At 39.5% G+C, this 15,771-nt stretch overlaps 1 protein-coding gene across 4 annotated transcripts in view; it reads right to left on the bottom strand.

The window, feature by feature from the left end:
- ARHGEF3 (Rho guanine nucleotide exchange factor 3) overlaps positions 1-15,771 on the bottom strand; it is a 115,130-nt gene that overhangs the window by 21,881 nt on the left and 77,478 nt on the right. The window contains exon 1 of one of the 4 annotated variants that reach the window (XM_042880389.1): positions 10,347-10,571. The exons of the other annotated variants lie outside the window; for them this stretch is intronic. Within the exon in view, the coding sequence (XP_042736323.1) occupies positions 10,347-10,442 (96 nt within the window). The 5' untranslated portion in view covers positions 10,443-10,571. Of the gene's footprint in view, positions 1-10,346; positions 10,572-15,771 lie in introns of those variants that run through there. 4 annotated transcript variants of the gene reach the window in all.

Raw genomic sequence — 15,771 nt, 5'->3', positions numbered from 1 at the left:
AAAGCAAAAAATTAAAACTGGAAATTCCATCTGTATATGTATCCTCAAAAAGAGCTCTTGAAACTGAACAAACTGAAAAATAAGTAAATCTGTGTACGAGGTCTGGATGGTTCTGGAAATCACGAAGTAGACATCTCAAATAACTGCTATGTTCTTCTGAGAGAACATTTTTTATCTATTTTTTTCATGGGAATTGACAGGAAGAAAGACTCATCACAATGGCATAGTCATCATCACAGATTTGTGACAAGAAGGCAGCAGATAAGAAGTTGCAAAGATGCCACGCCTACCATTTGTCTGTTGAAGCATGAAGGACACTGCTTCATTGTTAATTCATTCTGTAGATGATTATATCCTATAAATATGCACACTGTATTTGTAACATCTTTTACATAGTGAACTCTAACCTAATAGACTGCCAAATACGAAAGGAACCCTCCAGCTTTAAACATCCAGCTCTCCAAACATCAGCATGCTGATACAAGGTGCTGCTTTTTAAAATTGTAAGGTGGTAATTTCAAAATGCCACGACTTCAGCAAAGGGAGAAGTTCTCTATCGTTGCTTTTCTCTCCATCTAACAGACACAGACTACAATTCAGAAGTCCAAATCTTTGCATACAGCTCCTGAGGCAAGCAAAACATTCAACAGCCACAGAAGCATATTAAAGCACAAAATCCTTTGAAGAATTAGGCACTTAAACTAGTTGCAGTTAACGACAGCTACATTGATGTTATCATTTCTTCATGAGCAAAATCAGCATCTAATAATTGGATTTCTTGTATATCCAGTAACACAGCAAGCAGATCTGAAAAGCTTTTAGAGGGGGGGAACTTTAGGGAAGAAGCTAGCCCTTCTCATTCTTTTCATCCACAAAGTAAAATTACTCTTCTAGCAGCACAGGTGAAGAACAGAGCTCCTCCAAAGTTCAAAGTAAGTACCTTCCTGTCAGGGTGAGTTAAATCTATTTAATAATACTGACTACTTCTCTATCACTGTCATTTGACAAGGCCACCGACACCTTAATTATCACACTTGGATGGATTTTCATTTTCCAACAAACAGAAGGAAAGGAAACAAAAAGGACTAGGCTAGATTTCCCTTGCATTGTTCTCAGAACAGCAGAGCCAATGACCTGGATATCACATACTGCAGGGCACAGAACAGTAATTTAGTGCTATATAACAGACCTTCATTTGCTTCAGTATCTCATTTCAAAATTCCTACACTCTGTACTCCTGACCAGTGAGCCACCGATTTCCTCCCAGTGAGCAGCAGAAGCAAATGTATGGTCACTGCTAGCATGATTGGTTTTCCACCTGACTCTCTCATCTCTTATCAGCAACTTCAACAACTACCTACAAAGCAGGGAACTACTGCTGGGTTTGACAAACAAGGGAAAATATTTCCCTGAGGGCTCATTACACTTTGTCCTTAGCCCACGTGCAGCTTTAATGTGATTGCACCCTGTTGATTTTTCTGATTATTTTTGAAACAAATAAACTTAACCAAAGGAGCGCGCAGATTTTTTAAGTCAATGTAGAAAACAAGTGGTACGTGGAAACTTGAACAGGAACTTAGCATTTTGAAATAGTAGAACTAACTCCTTCTGCCTTCAAAGGCAAAATAACCTTCTGTCAGCCCACACACAAACCAGCTGATATTGGCAATGCTCACTGAAGGCAGCTTACTAATGTCAATGTCACTGGAGTTCAAGGACTTCCAGAGCCAACAGGCTCTTAGATAAGTACCGCAAGTAGCTGACTTGGGTTTACTGACTTTCCTGACATGTTACCAAAGATATGACAGGCACTTTTTTGCCTTTGAATACACTGCTTGTTTGTGAATCCAGACAAACATGTATGTGAAGTATTAATTCTGTGTTTGGGAGCACTCGTTAGTGCAAAGGTTTTAATTGAAATTAGTCTCAAAGGAATTAATGCTGTTTTAAATGGGAGACTCTATAAATTGAAACAGCACAGCACCCTTTGTTTCAAACATAATTCACAAGTGGTGCCAGCAAACTAAAACAGAACCACTGTTTCAGACTTCATATTACTGGCTGAATTTCCATAGCCCTATACTTTAAAGGTTATTAGTTTTTAGTCAACTTTATAAGGGTAAGTCAACATTTGTCATGGCAGGAAGCCCAACATTATTATTTTTATTAGTCTGCTACTAGTTAAATTGGCCTAACATTAAACGGTTCTAATAAATGCCCCCACAACTTGGAATTCAATTAAAAAAAACACATTCGAACTCTGTTCCACAGGATGTTATCAATATTTAACCTTCAGCAGAATTTAAAAAAATGCAAACAAAGAAGGTTAAAATAGAAAAAGCAGCCTGTGTTACAACAGAGCCTCTTACTACAGCATACAACCTAAAAATAAAGCATGCCATGCAACTCACATTTTTTGTCCCTTCAGACACAGGTAAATCTAAAACATTCTCTGGAGCTATTGAAGCCAACTAGAGGCCGTACTTTTTAATGCATGAAAGCACAGAAAATCTGCCTTAGCTTCATAGTATCTTAGAAATACTCTGATGAGGAAATTCTCGAACATTCATGCTTCTAAAGTTGCATGTGATGGTTAAGAGTAACAAAGTAGGCAATGCCAAAGCAGTTCCAAATAAAGTTACCATCATGCAATATGGAATTATAATCATCTACACAAACCTATCTTAAAACCTGGGAGATGTGTCACACTAATAGAACATCAGCATCACAAAAGGTTTCTAGGTGAGTCCAGTAAATAGATATACGAAGGCAACCTGGCCAGTCAATAAAATCACGTGTAACAGCCCTAAAACTTCCAGTGTTCCCTCACATTCACAAGGCTCCACCACCTGCGCTCTCAGATGGAATCAGAAAAAGCTTTACTCCTCCCCTGCCAGTCCCCACATGAACAGCCAGCAAATGAAGTAAAATCCAGAGACATTTTGTTTTAGTCAGCACTACAGAGAGCACATGAACTTACAGGTCAGGTACAAGGAAAAGCCGTATAGAAAAGTGATGTATTCTCAGCTGCAAGCTACAGTTTGTATCAGCCATCGTGTGCACTATCAAGGACTGGCTCCATCCTACAGACAGGCTGCTATCATTTGCCACCAGCCCTCAGGTTGCGTTTGCCAAATTGTGAGACAGAACCACTGCAGTGTCAGCAGCACAGGGCCAAGTTGTGCCCAGCTATACTGACCGATAATTCATTTGTCTGCAAAATCCAGAAATCAATTCACCTACCAGCATATAGGAAACGAAGGCAAATTAACAGAAAAACTTCACACAGAGGTAAATTAACATAAGTTACAGAAATTCTGGGAAACCCAGTCAACAAACATTGTCTCCATTTAAAGCTGCTCGTACAGACTAAGACCTCACTTCTGGAACAAGCTGGATATGGAGCCAGACTGGCAGTTAAGAAGCAGACATGTTACAAAAGGGTACTGCAAGGAACCATAAAAGCAAGCTGTTGCTTCAAGCTGACGTTGAGCAGAGCAGATCAGCAATTCCACATGTGGTGGTTTGATGTTTCCATGCTTAGCTGACTGCAATTATGCTGCGCACGAACGTGAAATACATCAGAACTACAACTTGCTAATGTATCATTAAAAATGAAAAGAAAACAGTATAGACATTTATGAAGATCAAAGAAAATTTGTGTCCTGCAATTTGTCTCAAGATCTTTTGGCCATTCTGGCTCCATGTCTGTTTCTGATGTTAGCAATGTGCCACAGCCAGGGTTACCTTCCTGCACTCCCCTGTATAGGTTAAACATGGTAATGAGCCCAAGTTGGCCTATTCTGCTGCACGTCCCTGTACTGAGGGTATTCGGGTCCAACAACAGGCAGGCTGCAGGCAGCCCTAAGTCCTAGGGCTTATTTCTGCCATGCAGGAGATGTCAGTGGACAATGGACAAATTAGAACATCCTGGAGATGCAAAAGAATCATGAGCCACTGTTTCAGTGTTTAAAGCCTAAACCTAGGCATTATATTGGGTCCTGAATACACAGACAAGAGACAATCCTTACCCCTAAAGAAATAATTTCTTTGTTTCCATGACTTCAAGACACCTTTTTCTTTGTTTAGTTTTCTGGCTGCTGACGGTTGTACAATTATTACAACTCAAGGTTGAAGAAAGAAGAACAAATTTTCTAACCATGTAGCAGTACTTAGATAGCTAGCACATCTGTCTCCATCCCTTGTTTGTGGTTATGAAAAACATTTGTGTTTAAATGAGAAAACTAATTCCGATCATGAAAGTCTTTTCTCTGCACGCTTACAAGCCTCAAGGGATATGAGATTACTGCAAGTTAAGGAAGTCATTTTTGAGGGATCTCCTTGTCAAAATACTGAAAGTACATCTTGAACTTCTTGAACAGCTCTTGAACCACTTCTGCTTCTCTCTAACTGTGCTTTTTCTGTCCTTAACCGCAAGCAGCATTCACTTTGATGTTGTTCAAGATGCTCAAAAGCTTTCACGGCCCTACTGGGGACATGAAATTTTATCTTAACCAGACTGATCTTTCTGTACATAAACTATGCGATTCCAAGCAAATACAGTACTTCACAACTCTTCCCTGACATCCCCCCCAGTTTAAATAAGTTTGTTAACTATATAAACTTTCTTTTTAAAATCATTTAGAATGCTTAACTACAGATTAGCTTAAGAATTACCGAGAAGGAACAGTATGGTATTTCAAAGACTTCTTGCAACTCATAGAGCTGGCTTCCTTGCGATGAAGAGAAGATTAAATGGAAAGAGTAAAAAATAATGAAATTGAATAATATTACAGATTTAAAATACACAGACACATAGAAGAGGAGTAATTCATTAGACAGACAAAATTCTGCAGCAATCCCAGGAGCAGGTATCTTGCCTTGTTCATTTTGTTTACCTTTTCAAAGCAAAAGATTTTGTTGTTTACAGAAGCAAATACCTTTTAAGATCAAAAAGGATAGAAAAGGAAATACAACATACCAAACATGGTCACTGAAAAACAACACAGACTTCTACTGAGAGACACTTCACTTTTTGTTTTTCCTAGTATTTTATAGACAAATTCAGATATGTATATTTTTGTATATACGTAGAACCATTAAAACAAACATTATTTATTTAGGAACTGTAATTTAACCTTTGTGAAAAACAGCCTCTGATCTTCTGATGATCTTAATCGAAATTACCCACAATAATTCACTCTTTTGGGCATCAACAAGTTATCTTTTCGTGCTGTTACATTCCGGAGTCAGAGTCAGCTACTAAAAACTAATTATTTGAAGACAACAAAGTTACTGACAGTAGTAACTATTCTAATGGTCGTTTTACGGCATACAATTGTATTCCTCACAATTTTGCATTTCCAATCAAGAATCAAGAATCAGACTTCCTCATGTTCCTGATCACACACTAAGTGAGAATTCCAGCACTCAAGGTTAGATTTTCCTGCCTGAATTCTTTAGCCTTACTGGGTTATCACTGTTCCCACTCCTTTAAGAACATCCAAACAGAAACTGAATAATCAGCTACAGCCACTTGATACAACTTCATCATGCAACAGAATGAAACTGTATTTCACAAAGCATCAAGGGAAGACTGTAGAGCAGGCTCTACTCAAGCTTCCTACATTCGTGCCATACCCACATTACAGATGATGTTGGACTGCCCAGTTCTAGAAGAAAATAATTGCAAAATTCAACACTCCCTTGCTGAAGATACTAAAAGAAAGAAACACAAAAATCCATTATCTCATTAACCTGGAAATGATGGCTGTTTTATGTCACACTGTTTACAAGTCTTGACTGATTCTATTCAAAGTTCATTCATATTCTTATTTTGTAGAATCACAGAACCATTAAGGTTGGAAAAGACCATGAAGGTCATCTAAGTGCACGCGCTGACCCACCCCCACCATGCCAACAACCACATCCCTCAGTGCCTCAACCCCACAGTTCTGGGACACCCCCAGGGACGGTGACTCCACCACCCCTGTGCAGCTGTGCCACTGCATCACCACCCTTTCCGAGAATCATGGGTATTTTCCTAATACCCAACCTGAACCTCCCCCAGCACAACATAAGGCCATTACCTCTCCCCTAGCGGCATGGATGATGCGTGCCATGCAATATTACAGGTACTACTAAACACCTCATGCTACTAACTCAATTCTGTTAAATTTGGTAGGCGAGGAATAGTTCAGCTGATTCTATTCAAAGTTCATTCACGTGTGATTAAATCCAACATTCTACCTTTTTTGCCCTTTTTTCTGAAGACTTGTAAAAAGAGATGTAAAACAACTGTGAAAAGCTTCCCTTCATCTCAATTACTGTGTCTATATTTGCTCAGCACATAATTTTTTTTAGTTTTCTCAGAGTACTCAAGATTACCAGCTCATCATTCCCTTAAAACTTAATTAAACTGAATTAGACTCACTGGAGATCTAATTTTGTTTCCAGTAGCATTAGAATTTCATCAGTAGCAGAACGACACGTCAGAAGACACATCAATGAAAACTGTGAAATAACGTAACATTTATCACACTATCTGAAGAGCTCTCCATATTGTTCGGGTATGTTACCTCACACAAACTCAAAGACTTGGTCGTCCAAGTCAGACAAGCATCTAAATCTCCATTTCAAATCAGTTCCTGACTATTATACAACACATTCGTTATATAAACTAGTAGGCTCCAATCTCACCATAGCAAATTCTATCGCTTCAAGGATAAAAGGAAATCAGATAAGATAAACCATACTAAACTATGCTTTACAGGAACTAAAAACTGTGATTAGAAAATTGCACATGCATCTATCTGCAGAACATCGGCTGTACCATCATTATGCTACTGTCATCATCCCAGAAGACTGTGTTTCTATAGGAAGCCATTTGACTTAAATGAATTACCAGTACTACTGTATTGGTGAGCTCCATAACGTGCCTGATTTTGGTCCTACATCTGCACTTAGGCACAGGAATTCCCAAACACGATTCCAGACTTCACATTATGAAGAACGTGCAGTTTTATGTATTTCTTCTTAAGTTCACAGATACTAACTGGGTTGCTTCCAAGCATGACAGACAAAATATCTTTAACGGCATCTCTCTCATTACATTTAGCTAAAATTGAGGCAGTCTGCAGTACTTACTGGCTCTGTGCCTCAGCTTTTTAGAAATATATGCCCAGTTTATCAATTTTGTATAGGAAACTAATTAAAAGTTGTCTTTGAACACCATACTCACCATACAAAGATCTCATATGACCATTCAAAACCACAGTATATTAGGCGCCCAGGTGGTACTGGGAGTCCAATTAACCTTACCAACATCCATGAAACAATAAGCCATGGCACAGTTTGCAGTGTCATTGTGCAGGTGAACAACTAAGCCTTCACTTCTGCCGAACTCCTCTACTTCATTAGGCTGAAACTTTTGAGAGCTGTTATTGGTTTTTATCTTTTTCCACCATTTTTTCTGAATGGATCTATATTCAGCATCTTTCTCTAGTTGTATATTGTCAGAGCTCATGCTTCACCATTAAGTCTCACACATGAATAGGCACTCTGGTGAGCTTATAGAATATTCCTCGTGTGTCACTTCTCTGATATTAAACGGTATGAAATTGTTCAAAAGATATACTGAAAAGCATTAGAAAGGAAACTTCATTCCCAGTTTCATGTAGCTGTTTACCTCACACCCTAAAATACACAATTAGAACTTCCAATCTCACCCTGTAATTGTGTTTGTCACTCCCCTGCTGCCCATTCAGCACTTGGGCTTCACTGTTGCCCTTAAAGGGGCTGATAAGGAAGCTTGCTATAGCTGCTGAAACAGCAGACAGTACATCACAGGAAAGGATGTGGGTTTGATTTTTTATTTATTTTTTTAATATCTTAAAGCAAGCAAATTTCAGTTTTGTCAATTCTTCACTTTTGTCTTATACAAAAAGATGGAAAAACCCAACACCTCTGTACCGTTTGCACTTAAAATTGCACTACAGTATTTTTCTGTGAGGAACGCAATGTTGGCCTTACTCTGCTTTCTGTGTTAACTCATTCCTCAGGCACCGCAGTGTTTTGCTGCCCTTATGCAGTGTTCAGAAAGAAATGTGATAGCAGGTACCAGAGGCTTTTCTCTGATTCCAGATTTTTACTGTTCCCATACATTGCAGACATTTTATTAGTCACTACTTTGCAACAGGGGAACTTCTACAGAATTTATGCTGAAGAAGATGAACTGTGGCTTAAAGAACACTGTAAGCAGGAAACCTCTGTTCTGTTTTCTGCTGCTATGCCATTCCTCAGAAACACCTCAGTTTTCCACTGCTGCTCTACACCCAAAGTCTAACAGAAAAGAAACAATCCATCACCAGTAAGCTTCTGATTGCTACTCAGAGACCTTCAGCTGGAAATGTGACATTTCAACAGTACTGATAAATATGCACATTTTTTGCCAGCCTTCATTAAAAAATAATGGAGTTACATTACATACAAGCTCAAGGTTTTTGCTGAATTTCACAAGAAATATTTAAAAGTCACAAATTCTGACTTAAAACCAAATCACAACAGGCACAGAGCAGAAAATACGTTCTATTCCACGTGACAAAACGTATACGTATTAGGTTATTAATTAATCAACCAACCTCCCATGTTAATAACTAAAATGGTTTTCAAAAGGTAGGTTTCATTGGCCAGAAATTCACAACTTACAGCAAGTTAGCTTCCTGGTGTAGTAACACAGAACTGTGTTAGGAGGCACCCAATAGCTTTCTCTTAATTACTAAAGGGTGCAGGAGAAGCTAAACATTTTATTTGGAGATGAGAATTCTCCCCACAGCAGACAGACTGTGAGGAAACAGACTGCATGCATCTATCCTTACAATTCCTTCCCTGAAGTGCATTTATTTTTGCTTCCTTAGGAAAAAATTTTGAGTGGCTGATACAGACAAACAGAAAAGTGTTTAAAAGTTCATTTCTCAAAAAAGTAGTCCAGGTACTCTCAGAAATCAGCCTGAAAGCACAGGTTGACTTTTCTTAACTATACAAAATGAAAGATTATAAATCCAAAACAACTGTTTGCAGGCTGTAACTTTGATTGAACACATCTGTCACACTCTGTCATGATCTGATTGATCACAATTCCTCATGCTCTAAGTTTTGAGATTTTTTCTATGAAATTTGACTACACTTAAGCTGCCCTTCCAAGCTGTAAAGGAACACTCTGTCTTTCCATCTGACAATTCTATTCATTCACTAAAAGAAAAAAAAAAAAAAAAAAGGCTTTATACACTGAAAGATAAAAACCATATTTCTTAAATAGTACTTAGGAAAACCAGTACCTTAAATGAACTGTTCAGTGCTTACCAACCTGAGCTTTACATGAAAGCACACAAACACGATCAAGGTGCAAAATTCCAAAAGTACAGATGATAAAATTTGAATTTTATTAATAGCATGAATTAAAATCCTTTATGTAGAAGTACACAGAAAAGCAAGAGTGCAGAGTCTTACTAGTTCCTGGCTTAAACGAGGGCACTTGGCTTATGTTACATTCAACTGCTAGAGGTAATTAAATTTTGATGTAGTTGTATTAAATGCACTCAGTGTAGTAGGTTGTCAAGTTACTCAGCAACTAAGACTAATGTAAAAGCTAGATACTTCAGCGACAAAAACTTTCAGAAGGAAGTTTGCTTTCCTCCAGCACAGTTAGACTCACTAAGGTCATTTCTCTTTCCGTAGCAGAGCACAGAGCAAACTAAACACCAACCTAAATACTGAAGTCTTGCACGAGCACTGCTCCTTGAAAGTCTCCACCGTTTATGAAAATTTTGCAAGCAAGCTGAGCATTGGTTAATGAGTAAGTTATTTCATGTCACATTAAAGGACTTCATTTTGAGAGAGTAGAAAACCTGCTGATACAGCAGGGTTTGGTTAGCCATGCAGATGGATTAATCTCTTGCTTTATTTCTGATGGGGAAAAGACAAATGAAGTGCTCTAAAACACTGTTTTCCAGATTCCTCCACTGTCAAAAAAATATAGCTGGTTCTCGTGTACATTTCACGACCTGTAAGTAATGCTTAGTGAAATACATATAACTTACTTCAGGCAATGTATCTAAAATAGACATTTATCAACTAGTCCCCTAAAAGACTGCCTTCACTTTCTTAAAGCGACAGATGAGAAGATCTAGACCCCTTACTCCTTGTCTTATTCCAACGTCTAAAGAAAGCAGCAAGGAAGCCAGCACCACGCACAGCAGCCAGTCCCACGCACACCGGTCTCCCCAAAGCAAGGCAGAGCACGCTGCAAGGCAGAACAAAGTTGCAGCCGTGCCCCAGCAGATCAGTACCTCCGTCTCTTTAGCCGGGCTGCTCGCCGCCTCCACATCCAAGGCGCAATTCGCCCTCTTGACCGAAAGGTAGAACGGGTAATCCTTGGCCACCATCGCGGCGGCGCGAGAAGCTGTTTCGGGTGTCACAGCTGATTCTGTCCGAATCCAAACCGCGAGGACGGGGCCGAGCCGCTCAGGCTGAAGTCCCGTGGCCGGCGAGGAGCGGCAGGCAGCGGACAGCAGACGGGCACGGAAGGCGGCAGGCGGCCGCCCCTCAGCACGGCCCGCCCCGCTGGGCGGGAACGGCCCCGCCGCCTCACGGAGAGGCGGAGCTGGGCGAGCTGCCGCGCGGCGCCCAGGCACCCGCCGGGCCGAGGGGGCAGTGGGCCAGGTTCCTTTTACTCTCGGCTAAGCTGTAGTTCCTTAAGGACGCAGCAGCACTCTTAACACATACCATAAGCTGAAATTTCAACCTGGCCTTGCCGCTTGCTTGTCGCGGAGTAAAGGGAATTTTATTATTGACCCGCTGTTGGGCTTTCTTGACAGCTGAGTACCGGACAGAACTTCACGACAGCTAACAGCTCTCCCGAGTGCCCCTGCACTCAGGTCTCACAGCACAGTTTGCATTCCTGTGGATGGCAGAGGCATCCGCACCCTGCAGATGTTTGCTCCACTCTCTCGGGTCCTGCTGTGCATTTCTTCTGTTTGCCCACATTGTTGCTTCTTCCTGTCTGGCAAGCAGCAGTTTGTTCCCTGTGTTTTTAAAGTTACACTGCTATTGTTCAACCCAGGAGCTCCCATACCCACACCCCTCATCCTAACCAGCTGAGGGAGTGGAAAACACCTCTGCAGAACATGGTACACAGGGCCTTCCCGTGGAGCCAGGTACACTGTGCGTGGGATGGAGACCACAGGACAAAGGTAGTGAAACCTTCCTGAAAGAGAGAGGAAGGGCTGTGGGCCCTGTCTGTAATACAAACAAAAGTAAATGGAAGACAAGGAAAAGGAAACTGTGACGAGGAAGCTGGCTGGAGAAGGAGGGAAGGATATTTTCAGCCAAAAGGAAGCAGCACAGCTGAGAATAACTTTAGAGTCCAAAAGAATTAGCAGTGTTTTTAAAGGTAGAGATATGATGGATCCTGCTTTACAAGCATTTATTTTCCCAAACGTTGTTAATCAGGTAGCAATACCTTTAGAAGCTTATTCAAATATGGCAGACTCACATCGATGCTTCCTTTGACTTCAACATCCCAAGCATACACAATGTTTATCACGACTTTCCCAGACCTTTTCAGGAGCAACCACAATAGAGCCTGAAATGGTCACCTCTTAAGCAGATGTCTCCCTGTTTTGTAGTAATCTGCTCAGAAAAACAAACAAAAGCCCAAAACAACCCACAGCACACACCGGTCTCCCAAGCCTCTACTTCCTGGGAAAAAAAAGTCAGAAGAAAATTAGCACAAATTCAGTATGTCCAAATTTCACTAGAAGGACTGAAGTGATGAGCACTACTGCTCTCCCCATCTCCAAAGTGCTAAGGGAGGACCAGACAAGGCTCACTGGAAGCAGCAGTGTTGATGTAAAACAGGGAATGATTTCTCACTACATTGAACCCAAGAAAAAAAAAAAAAAAAAGGAAGAACAGAATAAACTGCATGGTAGCACATCTGGAGAAAAAAAATGAGCCAATTCTTCACATTATGTACAGTTTTCAAGTTACATGCAGTGCACATATTTGTCACAACATATTGCTGCCAAGAAAGTTTCTCAGCCACAAGTTACTGGTTACTGCAACAGTATTTTAGGAAACAACCTGTCACGGTATTTTCTTTTTCACACTCCTCCCTAAGAAACCACAGTTTACCACCACTGGAGAATTGATACTAGGCTAGACTGATCAAAGTTGTCACCCCATTACTCTTTATTTTTCATAAGATATGAAAAGAATTTTATTTTGGTGAAAATTACTTGTCTCAGCTATATGCTTCTGAAAACACAAATAGTTTTCATCCACATGAATGAAACTCTCATCTTCAGTGTGATATCCAGGGGATATTTCTCCTATGAGCACAATCCATTGGACAGTTTCTCCTTACATTTCAAACACATCAAAACACCAATACACACAGGTTTCTTAAGGTGGCCAGAACCTCCTGAGAACACTGCAGCAGCTGTGCAGCCATTCACACCCAGGAAGTCTTGCTTTCAAATACCATCTGTGTATGCTTGTTTATGCATGTATATGCTAAGGCCATTTTAGAAATCAGCTTCACTTAGATCAGAAAAAAAAGCCTTCAGGGCATTCCCTCAAACCTTTCTAGTCCTGTCATATGCTTCACAGCGTAAAGAGCACTTCACACAGGGCAGGACTCTACTGGCTTGGAGGCTGAAATAACAAACATGCAAAAAAAAGAAAAAAAAAGCAATGCCATCTTACATCTTTTTATGACTAATGAGGCCAGTGCACTTTGTTATAGCTAAGAATTCTTGAGAAACAAGAGAAAAGTCTATTTTAAGAGGAATACAATTAACTGCTAGAAATAGGCAGGTCCAATAAATTCCAGGGTAAGAAGCACCTAAAGGACTATAACTTCCATGAACACCTAAAACAGGATTCATTAGAAAGTTTGCATGCTCTACTAGCAGAGCTGGTTCAGAACTGAAATTTGGACTGAAAGTTCATTGACGCACCTAACTTTGTAAGCATCATAGTGTCTGATGGAATTACCTAACAGGACAATTCAAGCAATCCTCTCATAAAATCATCCAGAAAATGTTTGTTTTTCTTTGCTTATAATCCTTTTATTTTTCTTTTTTTTTCCTCTGTTCAAGTAAGTTACCACCACTGACCTGGTCCAGGACTAAAGCTCACTGCTAAAATTGTTCTGCAATCATGTGGTTCACACCACTGATTTTATTTAGTTTCCTCATACAGTCAAAGCCAAATACTAATGTATATATTGCGAAAGCATCTGTCTGTACAACAAAGTCCTTTGAAACATTTAAGTTTTAAACCCTTAAAAATATCCTCACAATATGCCCACAATTCCTTTTAATCCTACATTAACCTTCAAGATTCATACAGCTTTGATTAGAAAGTTGAAAATTAAAGTACTGTTATTAAAAGATTTCACAAAGGATACAAAATACAATGGCAGAAGAGCAAAAACAAGAAAAGAAATCTTGATTCCTTCTAAGCAATGTTTAAGTCACCATTATGCTCAACAGCAATAAAAGAAACTGAAACATTTAATCTAAACATCTAAGTAGGAGAAAGCCAAATGAGTGAAGCACCTTTATCCAAGGGCTTTAAGGAGTTCAATGGAACATGAAATCATCAGTCAAAGCTGAACTCAGCCCTTGGAAGAAAACACACAAATAGATTGTTGACACTCTGGGGTTGGTGATTTTGTTGTCTTGTTTAGGTTTTGTTTTAACACGATCTTTGCCAACACATTCCAACTGCCTTTGGGCAGAAATGCAGAATCTGTAATTAAACAGAAATATTTTGAAACGTCTACACCTAGATCTTGATTACCTTCTTCCTCCTCGTGCGCTAATGTGACTGCTTCCCGTCAAGAGTCAAAATTTGTTTTGACAAGTTGTTAAAAAAAAATCAGTTACGTGAAGTCAGCTTCTAGTAAAAAACTGTCTGCTTGGCTATCTCTGCTTTTCTTCCCTCACCCAATTTAATATCATCCTTGTTTGTTGTTTTTTTTTTCTTTTTGCCTGCAGTTGACTCTGATACCTGAACTACAGCCTAGCCTCCATTTGCAACAATTCAGTCTTTTTTTTTTTTATTACAACAAGAAAAGATAAAAGAGAAACACAGCTAACTGTGTTTCTCCTCTGATCCATATTTGTGGCAGTTTTCATACATTTTGGATCATTTAGAAATACAGATTATGCACCTAGCCATAAATTTCACAAAGAAAGCATCTTTGTGACAAGTTCCCTGTAATAAGAATTTAATTAAAAGTATAATGCTTTGCAAAGTAAAACTTATCACTATCATCTTCAGACACGACATATCCCCAACTGATTTTTTTTAATAATATTAAAAACAATAAACAGTTCATTTACTTTGTTTTCAAAGCAGATGAATTTCCATATGAATATTAAGTTATCCAGTTATCTCTCAATCACCTGAAATACTACAGCCCGGCTGTCTTGCTTCATTACACTGCGTTTACAATGGCAGTAAAAGTAGGTTGCATCTCTGAACAATTCTGGCTAGGAGTGCAGAACATCTGTGATGTAAAAAAGCTCCCAGTTTGCACTCCATGGATTATTCTTAGAGTACAGGAATCTCATTTAGGTACCCACCAGTAGCACGTGGCTTCATCAAATAGACAAAACAAAACCCACAGCAACGGAAGCCGCTACTTCTAAGAGGAACAATTTCGCTAAGAACATGCAGATAAAATTTGCTACTCTAAAACGACAGGGAAGGCTAGGCAAGCTAATGCTGCTCGTGCACACGCAGTCCTACGCTTACTGAGAAACTCTGACGCTTCTCTTCAATGCTCTCCAACATCTCTTGAGGGTGATCATTAGCAAGCTCTCATTTCAGAAAGGAAACTATGAACACTTCCCACTCCCCTAAAAAACAATTTTGGAAGTGGTTATTTGAACAAAACAGTAAAGATTTGAATCTGCTCAGGAGCTAGAATGCAGAAACTGTGACAATGTAGTAGCTAGAAAGCATACCAAAGAGATAAAGGTTATTTATCAGACAGCTGCACAGCTGTTCACAAAACTGCAATTTCTTCACTGCAAACACAGACTGTACACACAGTAGCAAGAATGACAATTTGCTAGGTAATAAATATTGGAACAAGATCACTTGATTAAACACACTGGTGCTAAGAAATTCCAATAAAAACGGGATTACAGGATAAATGATTACCATTAAAAATCTTCTCTCAAAAACCACAGCTATAATTTTTCCAGGTGGAGTCATAATCCTGCAAAGATCAGTGCAGAACAAAGAAACACATCTCAGAGGAACATCTGACATTACAGAAGTGAAGCCCAATTTTCTATTCTGCCTGGACTCTCCATTTGAAGATTATCTTTCATATGACCCTTATTTGTGGAGCTTATGAAGTAACAAGGGGAGGAAGAAGTTAAACACTTACATTTCCTCACCGTTATCATGCTCTCTGCTTTGGGATTTGCAGCCAAGAAATCCTGCTATTTCCCCTGATTTTTTCAAGTAAAATGAAAAATAGCAGGAGCCTTCTTTGTCTTCCATTCTGGATGATTCCTATTTCCAAGAACCACCTTTATGTCGGAGTGCATTCATGTGGAACTGATGGACAGAGAGACATGATTCTCACACAGATCATCACGAGCACATTACTGTTTAAGCACACATCGTTTATTCAGCAACCTGCAGGCTTTGAAAGTAAAACACACATATGTTGTTGAAGCTTTTTCA

Source organism: Lagopus leucura, unplaced genomic scaffold (assembly GCF_019238085.1).
Source record: "Lagopus leucura isolate 7727_CA_CO unplaced genomic scaffold, USGS_WTPT01 Super-Scaffold_100026, whole genome shotgun sequence".
Lineage (NCBI taxonomy): Eukaryota > Metazoa > Chordata > Aves > Galliformes > Phasianidae > Lagopus > Lagopus leucura.
This window is presented reverse-complemented; position numbering and strand designations above follow the sequence as displayed.